Raw genomic sequence first — 19363 nt, forward strand, 5'->3', positions numbered from 1 at the left:
TATAAGGCAGTATTTAGTCTTTCTTCTAACACTAGGAAGATCCCATCTCTGGTCAAGGCTGAACCAAATTAAACAAGAGAAGAATACCAAATTAAACAAGAGAAGAATACCAAATTAAACAAGAGAAGAATACCAAATTCTGCACTGTGCTATGACAGTTCATGTTCACAAACTTGGTGCACAGGACAGCCATGGGCAATTCTTTCACCGAGCCGGTCTTTTGCTGTCACTCTAATTTTAGGCAATGTGAAGTGATGAAAGACATATTGATCTAGCATTGAGGAGCCAGATTGCTAGTTCTGTTAGTTCATGCTTAACTGGGTGATTTTAAGCCCATCAACCTCTTTGATCCTTCGTTTTTTCATCTAACAAATGGCAATTTAAAAATATCTCCTGTGGCACAGACTGTTAGCTATGCCCCCAAATCCATTCTTCCCTTTACTCTGAGTACAAGACTAGATGACAATTCCAAACTACCCTTGAGGCTGGTGTGGTTATGTGATTAAGCTCTTGCCAACAGAATGTAAGCACAAGTGATATTTGTCATCTCTGTTTCTTGCTCAAGGCCCTTTACTTCCAGGTGGGGATGGGAAGGACTGGAGTGGTATCAAAAATGTTATCTCAAAGACAGCAGAACTGCTGCCAGCCTGGGCGCCTAAAAGACTATGTGGAACAGAAACACCTCCTGACTTGCAATCTTCAGCTAGGACTGTTAAATAAGAGAGAACTAAGCCACTGACTCTTTGGAATATATTTGCTACAGCAACTAGTGTTTCTCTAACACACATGTCTTACCTACTTTATAGAACTGTGAAAGACAGTAGTTCTCACGTATAAGGAAGAGCTTAGGGAGGTAGAAAGTGCTATAAAAATCTGTCATCATCAATATTTTCTTCCAGCTTTTTTGAAATACAGATGACACACAGCATTGTGTAAGTTCAAGGTATACAAAGTGATGATTTGATACATGTATATACTGTAAATCATTTTATTAATACAGAGAAAACAAGTGCATATTAGAGTGCCTGACCTATAGTAGATACTTAATGTTTACCTGTTGAACAAGTAAACGAACATCTTGCTGATGAAAAGCCTGAGATTAAAAAAAAAGGTCTATACAACACAAAAGCATGGGAAAGATATTTGTTTGCTCAGGGAAAACTTTTAATTGATTTACTTGAGCTCACACAAGTAAAGCAAAAACCTCCTGGATATGTACTTTTTTCAAGAAGATTGCTTTTCTTTTTAATGCTTGTTCCATCAAAAATAATTATAAGATATTAAAGGACATTTTGCAACAAGGAAAATATACCCTTATTCACACCACTGAAACACACTCTTTCATTTTTACCCATTGGCTTAGAACGTTTATCTACATGCATGTCAATTTTTCATAGTTGTAAATCTGTTTCTTCTTCTTATTTTTAAAATAAATTTTAATTTGTACTTGGTAAGGAAAGCACAGGTTTGGTAATTCTCCAGAAGTGATTCCAACAAAGAACCACCTAATATTTCTAACAGTTCCAATTTAATTTTGCCAAGGGGTTCCTTTATTATTAAAAAGCATAACAGGGAGAGGAGGTGATTTTCGTCAGAAAGTACACAGAGGTGTTAATTCTCACTACAATTAGGGTGATAAGGTTACAAATGTCACAATCTTTCTACTTCCTTTTAAAAGCTTATCTTGTGGGTCTTACAAAAATTAAATGAAGGGCAAATGAGTATATATGGATCTTATTTAAGGATAAAAATGAATTCAGTGATTAATTCCACAAATGTTTCTTGAGTGCCCACTATGTGTCAGGGAGAATGTGGACCATACTGACACAGTCTCTACCATTGAAAAGGTTAAAGTATGGATGAAAGACAAGAAGACACATTTCGGTGAGATCAGAGGAAGGGTGAGGCCATTTTCTGGAGGAAATGAGACCTGATGTTTGGCTGGAAGCTAGGCAGGCAGATGGGTAGAAGGAGGTCCAGGTTCGCTAGACACATGGACCATAATGAATGATGCTCACGAGACTGTAGGTTACTCTACCGTACTGGACGTTAATAGAGCACACTGAGGGTGAATGGATGAGAAGGGAGAAGTAAGCAGAGGTCAGATCATGAAGAGGACAAAAGCTTCGTCATAGCAGTGATGGTGTTTGTTCAGTACTGCCTAGGGCAGCACTTGGCACATACAAACATGCATACATTCCATCTGTATTTGTGCAATGAATTAAGCCACATTATGCTATGCAGTTGACCATTACTGGTCCTAGTCATTGGACTCTGGTTGCAAAGGAAGAGAGGTACACCCAGGTGGGAAGGGACAGCTAGTCTCGAGAGAGAGAGAGACTGCATCTATGATGGCCCTTATTGCCATGCTGGGTATGCCACAGGACCACTGCTCGCTTCTCAGTGCTGGGACACTGCTTCATTTTCGTTGGTCCTGAACTGCCTGATGCTAAACAGCAGGGGTCAGGCACACTGAATCCTAATCTGAGAAATGCCTCCTTATTCACCTTCATTTCTCGATGGCAATGGGAATGCCACAACTGTAGCTTCTTAGGACATGCTTGTGAAGCAAATGTATAAATGCCATTTCCAACTCCTATTCTAGAAGCAGGGAATAAGGGTGGGTGGGAGAGAGATGGGGAAGTCACAGAAGAAAGGAGGGAAGGTTGAGGAGAGAGACTGAAGACTTCTAATTGTTTCTTTTTTCTTTTTTAAAATATCCTCAAGATTTTAATTAATTAATTTACTTATTTTTGGCTGCGCTGGGTCTTTGTTGCTGCCCGCGGGCTTTCTCTAGTTGCAGCGAGCGGGGGCTACTCTTCATTGCGGTGCGCGGGCTTCTCATTGCGGTGGCTTCTCTTTGTTGCGGAGCATGGGCTCTAGGCGCACGGCCTTCAGTAGTTGTGGCTCGCAGGCTCTAGAGCGCAGGCTCAGTAGTTGTGGCGCAAGGACTTAGATGCTCTGCGGCACGTGGAATCTTTTCAGACCGGGGATGGAACCCGTGTCCCCTGAATTGGCAGGCGGATTCTTAACCACCGTGCCACCAGGGAAGTCCCCTAATTGTTTCTTTATCCTTGATTCTAGTCTTTAGGTTTTGAAACTCCTCTTAGTTGAAACTGAGCATTAATGATGTAAATTAACCAGAAATCTTAGTCTCTAGGGAGATGAATGGATTAATAAACCAGATCTAGCAATACTGAATAATTTGGAGGCAAACACAGATTTGACGAGTGAGAGCCCAGCAGGGTGGCTGACTTTGGAAACATTTTGCTCCTGCTCTGCTGGGCACGCTAAGAATGCATGGCGCTGGCTGACTCCATGGGGGTAGCGCATGGATTCAGCTGCCGAAGAGCGAGGTGAAATTAAAGAGAGAATGAAATGTGTGATCTGATTTAATCACATCTGCTGCTTCAATTTCTCAATAACAGTACCCTGCTCCACTGTGTCAAGTTGGAGAATGAAAAGCAATATATATATATATGAATATATATATGAATCATAGCTAGAAGATGGATTACCTCTCTAATGCCTGCCAATCCATTTCAGGCATCTAAAATGCAAATGACAACTGAGTTTTTCTTATAAAGAATTTGGGAGCAATTATTCCTGGACCTGGATCGGCATAAAATTACCATAAACTGAGGAGGAAGCAATGAAAGGTCACCTCCTAAAAGAGACCAAAACCTCAGGACCCAGGCTAGGGGATGGCTTGGGGAACATGTATTTCAATACCCAGGTCATCCTCTGCTTCTCTTCTGATGACTGAATGAATGCATGCTTCGTGTTGCTTCCGATTTCTAGTAGGAAGACAGCCACCAAGTACAAGACCCAATTCAGCCTCTTTTAGGAATGCATGTTTGTGAGGAGTTTAAAAGTTACAAATCTGTACTGGAATTGGTATTTAGTGGAAATCATCCTCCCATCCCCAACCTGCCCTCTCACAAAGGAGCTGCTGCTTTAGGGCCTCTGGGCTCTATACCGAGTATCAGACACAATACACCATGTCATTCTGCAGGACCTGCATGCTTCCCTGGCTAGTCAGATACTTTATGGCAGCGAGGTCCTAAAGGTTAGTAAGGTGATTCATCTAATGTAAGATAGTTATTGTGGTTAAATGTTCCATTTTTCTGGGGTGGGGAGATGCCTTCTACGTGATTCCGTTTAGCAGCAGAAGATAAATGCTTAGGTCTAATTAGCTTACCACAGGCAGTTTTACATCCCATTTACAGTGAAGCAAATCAAAGATGAAAACAACTAGACAACAGCTATTTTGGTCCCTTCCATAGAGTAAGCAGGCAGTGGCATGCAAACATGCACACGGGTGATCCCCAAAGATGCACAGCTAGTTCCGAGAAGATTCACTTCAAAAGACAGACTCAGTGAAGGGCATTTTGTAGGGAATACATGAATGGACAGTCCAGAATTCTAATGTAATGAATTTTTCAGAAGCATGGACTTCCAATATATTTTTTTAAAATGACCTCCTAAAATACAATTTCTACTGCCAGGGATCTGAGTAACCGCAAGTTCTCCTCGTTCCTCTTTTGCTTCTGAAAACCCAGAGTGTGTCAGCCATCTTGGTAGCATTTATATCACAGTCTACTGTAATCCTCTGATCTCATCTCCTAAGGCTGGAGGCCTCTCGAGGGCAGAAAGCCTGGCTTGCTCATCTTTGTCATCTATTTCCAAAGCATATGATGTAGCACCTCCACGGCACAGGTATGCAACAAACAGGTGTTTAAACTGCACCATTCACCACCCCAGGTAGCCTCACTCTGGAGAGCAGTCAGTTATTTCCCAGTTTATGGAAGAACAATGGGTAAATGCCACTGGAAGGAGGGAAAGGTTGGTGGGCAATCAAGTGAAGTTATATTAAAATTAATTTTCTGATTTTAAAAAGATCTGCTGAATGGGCCCTTTACAGACCTTGAGTGAGAATTTACAAACACAAGATGTTGATTTAAAACAAAGGCCCATTCATTTTGCCACGTGGTACATTTCTTTAGCACCCTGAAGAGCTGAAGCAGTCTTGGGGGTTCCTGGCCCTGACCTTTTGTTGTCTGATTGGCAAGGGTGGGCTGTGGTAGGAGTCCCTGGGCTGCTTCGAGATCCTGGCACCTCCTATTCAGAAGACGGATCTTCAACTGGAAAAGCTGTGAATGCCAGAGATGTCTTGTAAGGTGTGCCAGATCTATTTTCAATTTCCAATATGTAGAGTGAGAGTGACATATTTTTATCCATTTAAAGAGACTTATGGAAACTATATAGACTTACAAACAAGTCTATAATAATATAGGAGATAATTAGTATATGTTAATCATTCCCGATTATATTTTGGCTTAAAATAAGCTGGTTTGCTCTCTTTACCCTCTTTTTAGTAGACAAAGCAATGGATATGATGATGCCTCGCCTCTTCTTGAAACCTTGCGGAGACTTGTCCTTACTTTTAGAATAAAACCGAAATCCTGACCACGGCCCTGCGAAGTGTGTTGCTCTCCATCCTTGGCTACTGTCTACCTGCCTCACTAGGCCCTTCTGCTAATTTCTTCAGTTTACCAAGTTCTTCCCAGACTCTGGGCTCTTCCTACAGGCTCTACCTCTATTGTGTTGCTCTTCTCCCCGCTTCTTTGCTTGATTAACTTGTTTATCATTTGGGGTTCAGATGATTGGCCACTCCCTTACGAAATCCTTTCCCTGACCCTGTAGTCTCGGTTCCCCTTTGTACACTATCACACAGGCACTTCTTCACAACTGTCATTTCATAGTTATTTGTGCAATTCTTTCTTTAATGCCTACGTTCTGTCCTATATTTTAAGTGTCAGGGTAGCAGTGAAAAGGTACGCCTTGTTCATTGTTGTGTCCTACGCACCTGGTCCAGCACATAATAGGTGCTCAATAAATAATTACTGAATGGCAAAGTATCTTTCAACTAGAGCTGACCATAGACTTGAAGCACCAGGCATTGCAATGGAGTGGATGGGGGTGGACTCTGGACTCTGAAATCAGCTTCAGCAAGAGGGACAAGTCATTTCAACTCCCTGAGCCTTGCTGTACTCATCTGGAATCATAATGACATGAACGCTACCTCTGAAGAAAGTGAATACACGCAGTGCTGCTTGACAATGATGCTCCGCATTGTTCACAGTCACACTGCTGTTAATATCACTCTGTGTATGGCTCTAGCCATTCTTCTTATTTCTGGGGAAAAGTCTCACATAAAAGCAAGCTTCTGCCCTTCCTCCTTTCAGAAATCTAAAGAGAAGCAGGAGTAGGGAAAAGCCTAGCTTTAGTGCTGAAGCAGGTCACCTAATAAAGCCATTTACAAGCACCCAGAAACCTCAAACTGAGGGAAGACATACAAATTCTCATTCTGAGAGTGGAGCACAGCTGTCTGGGGACAAGTAAGGGGAAGACATTCTGGGAAAGTCAAATAACATCACTAAATCAGGAGGCCTGGCTCCATGGGTGGGGCAGGGGAAGGAACAGGGCACCACATGGAGTCCCCTTCCCCACTGTGGACACAGGGCCCTCTAGGACCACAGCTGGGGGAAAGCGAGGACAGTTGAATGGTTACCCTTTGCTATTTTTTCTCTTACATGGCTTATTTTTACTTTTAATTTTTTAAAATTGTGAAGTGTCATTCGTAAAAAGAAGTTATGAAAATTGCTGTGATTACATTTAACGTATCGTTGAATTAAAACTTTAGATGTATAATTATTTAAAACCACTGCCATTAAAAATAACAGTAAAGCAAATACCAATGCATCAGCTACTGATCTTAGCAAGTAGAATGTCAGCAGTGCCTTCGAATGTCTGGAGGGCTTCTTCCTGATTCCATCCCCTCCCCTCCACCTGTGGGCATCACTATCTGGTACTTGCGTTCATTGTTAACTTGCTTTTTTTAAAAAAACACCTCTACCACCTATGTATATCTCTAGTCTAAGTGACGTATTGCTTAGCGTTGCCTGTTTGGAAATGGATGTGAGTGGACCACACTGAAAGTCTTCCACTTGACTCTTACTCAACTTTGTTTCTGACATTTGTTCGTACTGATGCACGTGGCTAATTAAGATTTACTTTCCATTGCACAAACGTACCGCAATTTATTAACCATAACCGCAGATGGATTGTGGGCTTATTTCCAGTTTGGGGCTATTACTTGACTTTTTTATGGACTTACTCTGACATCTAGGGGAGAGGTTCTGGAGGCAGGGCAGTCTGCTGGAAGTAGAGAGACTCATTTTTATGGAACAATGTGGAATATGCAGTGTGGGAAAATAATGCACGTGGCCCAACCACACAGAACTCCTGTGAGGTGGGGATGTTCTCTGACCAAACTGTCACCAACGTGGTCATTCATTAAGAAATAGGACGAACATTCTGGAACTAGACAGGATACTGCTCCAACTCATGTAAATTCTGTCCAGCTCACAGGGATAGACAATTCATGTGAAATACGAGATGTAGCCACATGAGGTACACAGAATAGTGGGTACGGTGAAGTGTACCCGAGATACGGAGAGATGGATCTTGATGCAAGAGTCCCCAGGCTGAGTCTACATGCTGAGAGTCCTCAGCATGTAGGAGATGCTGAGTAAGGCGAAGCTCTCCTGCTGTGTCTACTCAAGAAATTGGCTACTCTCCATTCTCCTGAGGCTACCGAATGACAAAACTTATTATGTAAATGCATATCACGCAGCCCTCAAATTAAGAGTGCCTGGGAATGCAGAGAAGTCACCCAAGACACCAACGAAGAGTAAGTTATCAAATAGGCTCCCAACAAGGAATTAAAAGAAAAGGTTCGGGCTTCCCTGGTGGTGCAGTGGTTGACAGTCCGCCTGCCGATGCAGGGGACACGGGTTCGTGCCCTGGTCCGGGAAGATCCCACATGCTGCAGAGCGGCTGGGCCCGTGAGCCATGGCCGCTGGGCCTGCGCGTCCGGAGCCTGTGCTCCGCAACGGGAGAGGCCACAACAGGGAGAGGCCCGGGTGCCACAAACAAAAAAAAAAAAAAAAAAAAAAAAAGAAAAGAAAAGGTTCTACACCACAGACTATAAATATAATATAAACCCAAGGAAATAAACATATGAGAAAATAGTAGACTTTGGAAAAATTTGCCATAAGAGAAAGAAAAAAGTTTAAGAGAGTAAGTACTTTGTATTCTCAAGGTAATTACTCAAAATACAAACTTGCTAAAAAGAGAGGTCATGAGGCAACAAACGGAAATAAAAAGGGATTTTATGAAAAGAATACAAGGAAGCAGATAATTCCATTGCAGAATTTCAAACTGCTAAAAAGCAGTGAAGACGAGAATTGTTCCTGAATTAAATGGAATTAGACTAGTGAAATAGGACAGTGGTTCCAAACCTAGACGATCATAGAAATATGGTGGTGGTGGGGGAAGCGGATACTTAAAATATATATTCCTAGGGTTAAATATAGGAGATCTTGATTCAGTGGGCCTTGGGTGAAGCTAAGAAATCTGTACTTCTAAAATTCCCTGAAGTGATTCAGAAAATCAATCTGCTTTAGAAACTATTAAGGTGAGTGCAAACTTGAGACACTCACCCAGAATTCATAGAAAGAAAAAAAGTAAGTGAAAATGACTAAAGAGAAAAAGATGGACTGGAATCATGGACACAGTATATGTAGCATATGCATAACGGGAGTAAATGAGGAAGGAATCGGAACCATTGCAAGAGACCCAATTTCAAAAACGTAAATTGCCCTAAACAGAGTGAAAAATACAGTCTACAGAATGGGAAAAAATATTTGTAAACCATGTATCTGATACGGGTTAACAGCCAAAACATAAAGAACTCATACTACTCAGTAAGAAAAAAAGCAAATAACCCAAGTTAAAAATGGGCCAGGGATCTGAAAAGACATTTCGCCAAGGAAGACATATGAAAGGCTAAAAGGTACATGGGAAGCTGCTCAGCATCACTAGTCATTAGGGAAACGCAAATGAAAACCACAATGAGATACCGCCTCACACCTGTTAGAACGGCCACCATCAAAAAGACAAGAGAGAACAAATATTGGTGTGGATATGAAGAAATGGGAATCCTTGTAAATAATGGGGGGGGGGCTGTAAATTGAGACCGTTGCTATGTGGAAAACAGTATAAAGGATCCTCAAAAAATTAAAAATAAAACTACCATATGATCCAGCAATTCCACTTCTGGGAAAATACTCAAAGGTAACAAAAACACTAACTGGAAAAGATATCTACACCTGCATGTTCATAGTAGCATCATTTACAAAAGCCAAGACATGGAAATGACCTAAGTATCCTTCGATGGACGAAGGGATAAAGAAGTTGTGGTATATATAAACAATGGAATATTATTCAGGCATAAAAAGCGAGGAAATCCTAACATTTGCAATAAGAGATGGATCTTGAAGACATTATGTGAAGTGAAGTAGTCATACAGAGAAAGACAAATACTCAATGACCCTACTTATATGTAGAATCACCCCCCCACACACACACACACAAAACAGAGAAAGAGATCAGAATTGTGGTCACCAGAGGCAGAGGGGGGAAAGGGGGTGGGGGATTGGAGGAAGGTGGTCAAAAGGTGCAAACTTGCAGTTATAAGATAAATAAGTACTAGGGATGCCATGTACAAATGATGATTATAGCTAACACTGCTGTGTGATATACAGGAAAGTTAAGAGAGTAAATCCTAAGCATTCTCACCACAAGGAGAACTTTTTTATTCTTTTCTTCTTTCTTTTTATTGTATCTATATGAGAAGGGGGATGGTTGCTGAACCAATCGTGGAAATCATTTACAATATATGTACATCAAACCATCATGCTGTATGCCTTAAACTTATATAGTGATGTATGTCAATTGTTTCTCAATAAAACTAAAAAACGATAAGCTAGAAAAAGGATAATAAAATGGATAAATGCAAACCAAAAAAGTGGATACTGAAGAAAAATCTCTCTGAAATGAGAGAAAAAAAATCACTAAAGTTTTACTGTGGACTTTGTGAAAACTGATAAATAGTTAGATCCACTGAATATCAAGTCTAAAGAAAGAAACCTTCCCAAATCCAGGAAAAAGAAATAGATACTGTATAAAAGAAAAAAATATATCAGTCTAATTTGTCTATGTGGTTTTCAGGGAGAATGGTTACGCTAGGCTTCCCAAATTCTATCATCAGTAATAAATGAAGGCAAGGAGAAGACATTTTCAGCTGGGAAAGGGCTTTAGAATGCTGATGTGCTCTGTACGGTAACTGAGATGAATCAACAATATGGGCGTTGAGGAATGCAAACATTGTTAAATAGCGTTGTTTCTAAGGAGAATGTAAACGCTATCTCATTCTTGAAACAAGAGGTCCGATTATGTGACAATCAACAATTTAACGATTGCAGGGACTTCCCTGGTGGTGCAGTAGTTAAGAATCTGCCTGCCAATGCGGGGGACACATGTTCGAGCCCTGGTCCGGGAAGATCCCACATGCCACGGAGCAACTAAGCCCGTGCGCCACAACTAGTGAGCCCATGCGCGTAGAGCCCGTGCTCCGGAACAAGAGAAGCCACCGCAATGAGAAGCCCGTGCACTGCAACAAAGAGTAGCCCCGGCTCGCCGCAACTAGGGAAAACCCGCGCGCAGCAACAAGACCCAATGCAGCCAAAAATAAAAACAAAACCAAAAAAAAAAAAACCAATTTAACTATTGCAGACTGAGACAAAAACCTAAAGTAGAATAACAAAAACTGGGGGCAAGGGCTGGTGTGTATCCGGAGCTGAAGGAAGGAAAGCGTGGGCACTTTTCATCTGTACGTGGGGTGAGTCAGTAGATATTGTTTCATTCTTGACATCAATAATTTGAGAAACAGAGGTTTAGAACATAGGTTTTAAACATGTGTCAATATTATTTAAAAATTTGATAGTAATGATCAGAAGAACTTTAAACAAGTACCATACCTTCCAAATTCCTGGAGTAGGATGCAGAGGGGGGAAGGAATCAACGATATACTCATAACGTAGAGCAAAACTAGGCACATCCATTTCAAAAAGGAAAAAAGGAGGAACAAAAGGGACCCCCAAAATTGAAGTCAGATGGAAGTTAAGAGAACAGAACAAAACAATCGGCTTTTATAATCATACATATTTATGAAAGTCTGAAAGTATATGCGCCAAAAGGTTAACATGGCGCACGGTGTTTTTAGAGTAACTTTAACTTTAAAATTTTTGACTAAATTAAAAAAAAATTTTCTGGCAGCAATTACATCTATGTGATTAAAAATAAAACATACACTGAAAATTCCTCTTCATTCATCTGAATGAACGCTGATCACGGAGGCCCTCATTAACACTAGAAATGACCAGCCTAGCTGCCATGGCTGAGATTGGCATTTGCTGTGATTGTGTGACTCGTTTCACTAATCTGACTCATTTCCCCAAACAGGATGCACAGGTGGTGTGTTCATTTATGTAGTCACAACACTAATTACTCTTTACCATCGTGCTCTTCCCTGGTTTTCTCAACATAACCACTGCAACGGTAGGAAAGCACCCTTGGGTGGTGCTTGTGTGCGCGTGCAGAAGGTGTGGGACCTTGGCTCCTCAGCTGTGGGTCACCGGTGACCGTTCAGCCCCTTCGCACCACACTGATCTGCCCTCCAGCTTCAGCTCTCGTAATCGCCCCACCACAAACCTCAAATTCCAGCCACACAGAGCAAGTCATTTCTTGAATCCTGCTGCCATGCCTGGACTGCTTTGCCACATTAGGGGAAAATGAAGGGCCACTCCTAAGGGTCCACGGCCCCTCTGCCTATCCCCTTGTTTACCTCGTGTATTGTGACTGCTTTAGAGTCATGTGCTGAGGAAATGTCTGTCTCACCACGTGGATGCCTGCTGCCAGGGAAGTGTGGTGTTTGCCTTCCCGCCTTAGCACGGTGCCTAAAAAGCAGAAAGTGCTCAACAGACACTGCTGCGTGGAGAGCTTCTCTGAGCTGCTTCCCTTCAGCCCCCAGCCCCCTCTTCCCCTGCTCACACCTGTCTTCTCTGTGGGAGAGATCCTGAAACCCAGTCCCCCTAAAACTGAGTGCCCTCCGTCTGAAACTTTATTCCTTTTCTCGTCCTGTCCCTGTTCCCCTCAGGACTGAGGAGCATTAAAGAAAAGGGGGACTGAAACCGAGCAGGACCCTGTTGGGGGCTTCCTGGGTACAAGCCCCTCCCTTTCCCACGCTTCTGGTTTGGCATTCTCTTGCGTTCCAAAGAACGGACTCAAGCGGTTAATGATCAGAACAACAGAATCACAGGCCTCCTAGTTCCTCCTGAAGGGATAAAGATACCAATCCGATGCATATCTCTGAGTTGTTCTACAAAAACTAAGACACCCACCCCTCAGCCAGGTGGAGGGTGGTGACCACATGCTGACCACGAGCACAAAGACCCCAGGCTGGTTGGAATGACCGGCATTCCTGAAACATCACCCTGTTAGCTCACCACCAACCAATCAGAAAAACGGCCAGGGGCAGCGGGCCTCTAACTGCTGTGGCCTCTCCCGCTGCGGAGCACAGGCTCCGGACGTGCAGGCTCAGCGGCCATGGCTCACGGGCCCAGCCGCTCCGTGGCACGTGGGATCCTCCTGGACCGGGGCACGAACCCGTGTCCCCTGCATCGGCAGGCGGACCCCAACCACTGCACCACCAGGGAAGCCCACCTAATGTTGCCTTTAAAAACCCTTGTCTGAAAGCCAGTGGGACTTTGGGTCTTTTGAGCATTAACTGCCCGATCTCCTTGCGTGGTAAATACATGCTGTACCTTCCTTCACCACAACCCAGTGTCGGGAGACTGGTGGATGAAGCCGAGTCCGGTTAGGCAACAATTTTAGGGTCTAAGAGGCAGCGTCTGGCAAACCTTGTTCTCTGAGCTTCTGAGCTCCACAGGGCCACTCTCTCCTGGAGGAGCACAGATGAGATTTTTATGCAACAAAATAAGCTGGCAAGAGTTCAACGGCACGGCTGCTGTGCTCTGTGGCCGGCTCCACCCTCATTGAAGAGCTTAGCTACTTTGTACTTCCTTCTCCTCTACCTCCTACCCAAAGTCCCACCACTCTCCGGAAGGAAGCTGGCACCAGGCTTGTTCAGTTTTCTGTATCATGATCCCAAGTGGGTCTCCACTGAAAGAGAGGGGATGTTCGCAAAGACCTGATGCTGAATATTCCCAAGTTGAAGAAATTCCTCACCCAGCCCTATCTTTTACAATATGATCAAGCAATAATCCTTTTGTTTTACAAATTTACAAACAAAGGACACAAAAGAGTGTCTTATTTTCAGGCTGGGTCAGGAGAGTATTGAATACAGTAGGACCTCACTTACAAAGTGTTAGAGTCACCAGGACCCCAAGAGACCCTCTGAAGAATTGGGGTTTATGCATTTCGCCTTCCTCTCACCTCCTCTCTGATCACTGGTCCCCTCAGTCTCCACTAGGTCACCTCTACTCCAGTCACAGTGTACTCAGCGTCCAAATAGCCCATCACTGCGCGTCTTGTACGTGTGTGTCCCATCCCTTCATGATCACCCCGCAAAACAACAGTCACCTTTCTAGATGTTGCCCAAATGCCAACTGTTCGGCAAAGCACTCTTGAATGACTTTGCCCACAGTTAGACATATAAACACAGTACTGGGGCAGCTCTTAGTATTATGTCATTGCATGAGAACTTATCTGTTTCTACATCTTCATTTATGTTTTTATTCAACTAGATATTGGGTAAGTGGCACAAGTGGGTGAGCTCTTTGAGGATGGAGCCTGTGTCTGTCATCCCTGGGACCTTAGATCTCAGCTCCGCACCTGCATAAGTTATGCGCACGGTAACTCTTTGGTGCATACAAAATGATGGCAAGATAAAGCCCAGCTCTTTGATATTCAGGAATGACTGTGCTCATTTTACAACAGAGAGGTGCCCGCCTTTGTGTCTAAGATAGGTGAGGAAGATATCACAGTTTCTTTATTTTTTTTAATAGATGGCTCTTACTATCAGGAAGTTCTTCTCATATCTAATCTGAATCACACATCCCATAATTCAAGCTTCCCCTTGATCCTCCCTTGCTTTGAAAATGACAAAATGTTGCTCTTCAACACTATTCTGATATTTGAAAATTATTCTAAAATTTTCTCAGCTAGTTCCAACTAACGAAAAAATGTGGTGTTGAGAATCTCAATTAACTTTATTCCTATGGAGGCCAGTTTCAAGGCTATATATTTTTTACAGTTATTTTCTCCTGGGGACTGTTGAAGGCCTTTGCATCACATGCCACAGTTGTAGGGCCAGAAGCTTCCTAGGCCTGGTAAAGGCACAGCCTTGGCTAGAGGAAGAGAGACTTCCTGGATCTAAGAAGAGTGTACATTCCCCCCATTCACTATCTCAAAGACGCTTTACCTATCGTGTGACCCTTTATTTCTTTCTTTTTAAGTTTTTATTGAATTTGTTACAATATTGCTTCTGTTTAATGTTTTGGTGTTTTGGCCCCGAGGCATGTGGGATCTTAGCTCCCTGACCAGGGATCGAACCCACACCCCCTGCGTTGGAAGGCGAAGTCTTAACCACGAGGGAAGTCCCTTGTGTGACATTCTTGATGTGGCTCAGCTACAGCCTCTGTGGCTGTCTCGTCCACCTGCATCCAGGCTTTCCCTCCCCTTCCATTTGCCCATGTGACTCTCTACTGTGACACGTTTCCATACTCTCCTAATACCCAGGGGTTTGAGGTTGGTTTTCCAAGGAATTGTCTTTCGTCAATATCTGAGGGGCTGGCCACAAATTACTTTGTCCTTGGTCCCAAATATAACATCAAATAGTACCTGGCAAAAGATTTTCAGGAACTACGAACTGTCCCACAACTTAGCGTATTAGGGGCTGAAATGTGTCTCCCCTAGATTCACATATCGAAGTCGTAATCCTCGTCAAGTCAGAGTGTGAGGCCTGATTTGGTGGCATCGATGGAATGATGTAAGACGAGGTCAAACTGGAGTAGCATGGTACCCTTATCCAGTCCTTATGAAAGGGGAAGACTGGGCAGAGAAAGAAAGGCATGTGAAGACTAGAGTTATCCTGCCATACAAGAAACTACGAGAAGGTAAGAGAGAAGCCTAGAACAGGCCCTTCCCTAATGCTTCCATGTGGTGATTTCTGCTGTTCTAAGCTATCCAGTTTGGGGCACTTTGTTACTGCAGCCCTAGTAAACGAACACAAAATGCGATACACTACCTGATTTCTTAGTTTATCTGGCTGTTCTGAAGGGGGCAAGCACGTTTCTCTTTAAAGTTTGTGTCAAGTCTTCAAGTTACATCACACTAACTACTCCCCTAGGGAATGATTAGACATTTGACATTGTCCTCTGCACTGAGGCAGAGAACACTAAGAATGCAGCAGCATGAGAGATTACTACAAGCACCTGTATGCCAATAAAATGGACAACCTGGAAGAAATGGACACATTCTTAGAAAAGCAAAACTTTCCAAGACTGAACCAGGAAGAAACAGAAAATATAAACAGACCAACCACAAGCACTGAAATTGATACTGTGATTAAAAATCTTCCAACAAACAAAAGCCCAGGACCAGATGACTTCACAGGTGAATTCTATCAAACATTTAGAGAAGAGCTATCACCTATCCTTCTCAAACTCTTCCAAAATACAGCAGAGGGAGGAACACTCCCAAACTCATTCTACGAGGCCACCATCACCCTGATACCAAAACTAGACAAGGATGTCACAAAAAAAGAAAACTACAGGCCAGTATCACTGATGAACATAGATGCAAAATTCCTCAACAAAATACTAGCAAACAGAATCCAACAGCACATTAAAAGGATCATACACCATGATCAAGCGGGGTTTATCCCAGGAATGCAAGAATTCTTCAATATATGCAAATCAATCAATGTGATACACCATATTAACAAATCGAGGGAGAAAAACCATATGATCATCTCAATAGATGCAGACAAAGCTTTCGACAAAATTCAACACCGATTTATTATAAAAATCCTCCAGACGGTAGGCATAGAGGGAACTTACCTCAACATAATAAAGGCCATATATGACAAACCCACAGCCAACATCATTCTCAATGGTGAAAAACTGAAAGCATTTCCACTAAGATCAGGAACAAGACAAGGTTGTCCACTCTCACCATTATTATTCAACTTAGTTTTGGAATTTTTAGCCCCAGAAATCAGAGAAGAAAAAGAAATAAAAGGAATCCAAATCAGAAAAGAAGAAGTAAAACTGTCACTGTTTCCAGATGACAAGATACTATACATAAAGAATCCTAAAGATGCTACCAGAAAACTACTAGAGCTAATCAATGAATTTGGTAAAGTTGCAGGATACAAAACTAATGCTCAGAAATCTCTTGCATTCCTATACACTAATGATGAAAAATCTGAAAGAGAAATTAAGGAAACACTCCCATTTACCATTGCAACAAAAGGAATAAAATATCTAGGAATAAACCTACCTAAGGAGACAAGAGACCTGTATGCAGAAAACTATAAGACACTGATGAAAGAAGATAAAGACGATACAAACAGATGGAGAGATATACCATGTTCTTGGACTGGAAGAATCAACATTGTGAAAATGACTATAGTACCCAAAGCAACCTACAGATTCAGTGCAATCCCCACCATACTACCAATGGCATTTTTCACAGAACTAGAATAAAAAAGTTCACAATTTGTATGGATTTTCCTTCTGGGGAAAGTAATTAAGCATCAGGATAAGTTAGCAAAGAAAGCTGGCTACCATCATTTTCTTGAAGGCTTAACAACGGACACACAGTTATCTTGTATGGGTAGGTTGTGCATCGTTTTTTCCTGAAGTCATGAGCGTGGGCAATGCAATCTTTCAAAGTTCTTTTTGGGTCTGTTATGTTTATGGTCATAGAACAGTCTTCACGAATGGAAGAAGAAGGAACCTTACGCTTCAGGAATTTTATCCATGTAGTCCTCATTTGAGAGTTCAGCTCTCTGGACTAAGGGACAAGACTATGCAACCAAGCGGGTCCCTAGTAATCGCTGGCTTGGGACCAGTAATCCATGTCACATGCCAGTTCTGCTTTTACACACCAGTGTCTCTTCCATGCTTTGAGTCCCAAGGTATTGAGTGATTTCAGACCCTGTTAGAGGCAGGGAGACCAAGCATGCTACCTTGACATGCTTTCTTTAACCTTATTTCACCTTCTAGTCACCTCCTGAAGATTAAGCGATAAAACTTTTTATTCACTTAAGAACACAATGCCCATCTAAAGACAGGAATCGTGGGCCATGAGATTCTAGATTTAAATGAAATCACCAGGGATAGTGGATAACACCAGAAACACTCATCACAGTTAAGAGCAGTGCAAAACTAATTTACAGATTATAGGGAGGTGGCAAAACTTAAAAGAATAGAAACAAAACTAGCAAGAAGGCTCTGCTTTCAGGAATATATATAAAGTTCTTCCCCCTTTGAAAGTGGATCTCTTCAGCCAGAATTGGATGAGGTGCATAGGCAGTGATTAGTAATCACAAGCCACTTGCTAGCAACACCACTTACTAGCAACAGTTTCTGTAGCTGCTATTTAATTTAAAAAAAATCTTTATTTTTTATAGTTGTACCTTATTACCAAGACAGTGAGTTTATGTTTACTTTGGATCCCAACGAAGGGATGATGAAAAAGCTACTCTTTAAAAAAGACAATGACCCTTGATAAAGATGACATTTTCTCCTCAAAGCATTAAGACACTACATTCTTAAATTGTGAGTAACGGGAGAGAAGTTGGGTTGCATTGTTATTGCTTTTACCTTTCCTTATGGGATTTCTACTTGAAGGAGCTCAGAGTCTATCGCACACAGAAAGTTAACTACTGGTTAGGTATTTTACCAAGTTCTACCTGACGAACAGAAAGTCATTTCCACCTGTGGGGCTCGGCCTCCCCGGTTAGAACACAGCTCTGCTGCTTGGAAACTGACCAGACCGCCCCCCCACCCCCCCACCACATGGCTCCCCAGCAATTTCCTGACATCCTTGTGGTCTTGTTATTTAACACAAACAAAAAGAAATCTTTCAAAACCCCAAAGCATGGTAATCAACACTCTGTACAATGTTGATTGTATCAATATACTGACACTGATACTCAATCTCTCCAGTTGAATAAAGAACCAGAAGCCACTTATCTTTAAGATGAAACAAAAGTGTTCACCTCCCCTCTCTTACTTCCCCAAAGTCCTCAATTATGAAGAAAGAAAAAGGAAAAAAAAAAAAAAAAAAAAGCACAAACGGACACTTTGCCGAACTTACTTGGGGTGGGAAAAAAAGATAATTCCTCAAAGCCCATAGGGGCCAGGCTGATGAAAATCAGGGACTTCCTCACCTCTCTTAAAAAGTAAACCAGAACTCTGGTGTTTGCCCTGAAACCTTTCAGCTCTGGCTGCAGCTTTGAGGGGTGGCGGCCATGGCGCGGCCTTGCAGCCGTCTCTGCAGTCCACGCAAGCTGAGGCTGATGGAACCATGCGTCAGTGGTTCTGTTCCTGCTTTTCTGATGGGTCCCTGAGGGGCTTCTGAGTAGCTGTGCCCGGCCTTCCACAGCTCTGATGGGACGTTCCTCCCCTTCCCCTCTTCATGCCAAGGTTAAGACCTGAGCACGGGGAGGGCGCCTCTTCAGGGTGGGTGGTTTGCAGCCCCCTGCCCTATCCTGGGCTCCTCTGAAGCATGTTTCCCTGAAGCCTGTCGTTCCATCGCGTTATGGGTGTGAACAGCGGCTCCACACAGACGAAATGATGTTTCTGATAAAAAGAATGTGCTACCCAGGAGGCATAACCAGTATTTAATTTGCTGCCCGTGTTTGATAGACTGTGAGCTCCTCAAGGGCAGGGACCACATCTCATTTGTCTTTGTAGCCTTGGTGACTAACACACGTTCACTTGTTCATTCATTTACTCCACAACTATTTACTAAAAGCAAGAAGTACCAGACGAGAAAGGCACAGGCCTCCACAAAGAATTACATGTTTCTTTTGCCCCACAGGTTGGACTGCCATGGAATCCATATACTTTCTAATATGTTACAAGCAACAAAAATACACACTCCAAATAAACAATACAAGAGCAGAGCTATCTTCCTCCTAGGCTCACAGAATGTCAAAGATGAATGGGACCTGCTTTTATAGATAAGGAAGGAGGAGCTGACCAATCCCTGATCTTACGCTCTTGTCACCTTGAGCAAGGTGGTCTGTGGAAGATAAAGCACTTCACGTAGACATTTCCATTGCTCCCTGCAGCCCTCCTGCCCTCAGAACCCAATTTTTCATATATATATATATATATATATATATATATATATATATATT

At 42.6% G+C, this 19363-nt stretch overlaps 2 protein-coding genes across 2 annotated transcripts in view; both read right to left on the reverse strand.

Moving 5' to 3' along the window:
- Positions 1-18527, reverse strand: part of LOC112397151 (zinc finger C2HC domain-containing protein 1A-like) — a 31980-nt gene extending 13453 nt beyond the window's left edge. The window contains 2 exon segments of the mRNA XM_024741279.1: positions 11813-11924; positions 18389-18527. Of these exon segments, the coding sequence (XP_024597047.1) occupies positions 11813-11924; positions 18389-18527 (251 nt within the window).
- SAMD12 (sterile alpha motif domain containing 12) overlaps positions 1-19363 on the reverse strand; it is a 414016-nt gene that overhangs the window by 120337 nt on the left and 274316 nt on the right. The window lies entirely within an intron of this gene.

Source organism: Neophocaena asiaeorientalis, unplaced genomic scaffold (genome assembly GCF_003031525.2).
Source record: "Neophocaena asiaeorientalis asiaeorientalis breed wild unplaced genomic scaffold, Neophocaena_asiaeorientalis_V1.1 scaffold177, whole genome shotgun sequence".
Taxonomy (NCBI): domain Eukaryota; kingdom Metazoa; phylum Chordata; class Mammalia; order Artiodactyla; family Phocoenidae; genus Neophocaena; species Neophocaena asiaeorientalis.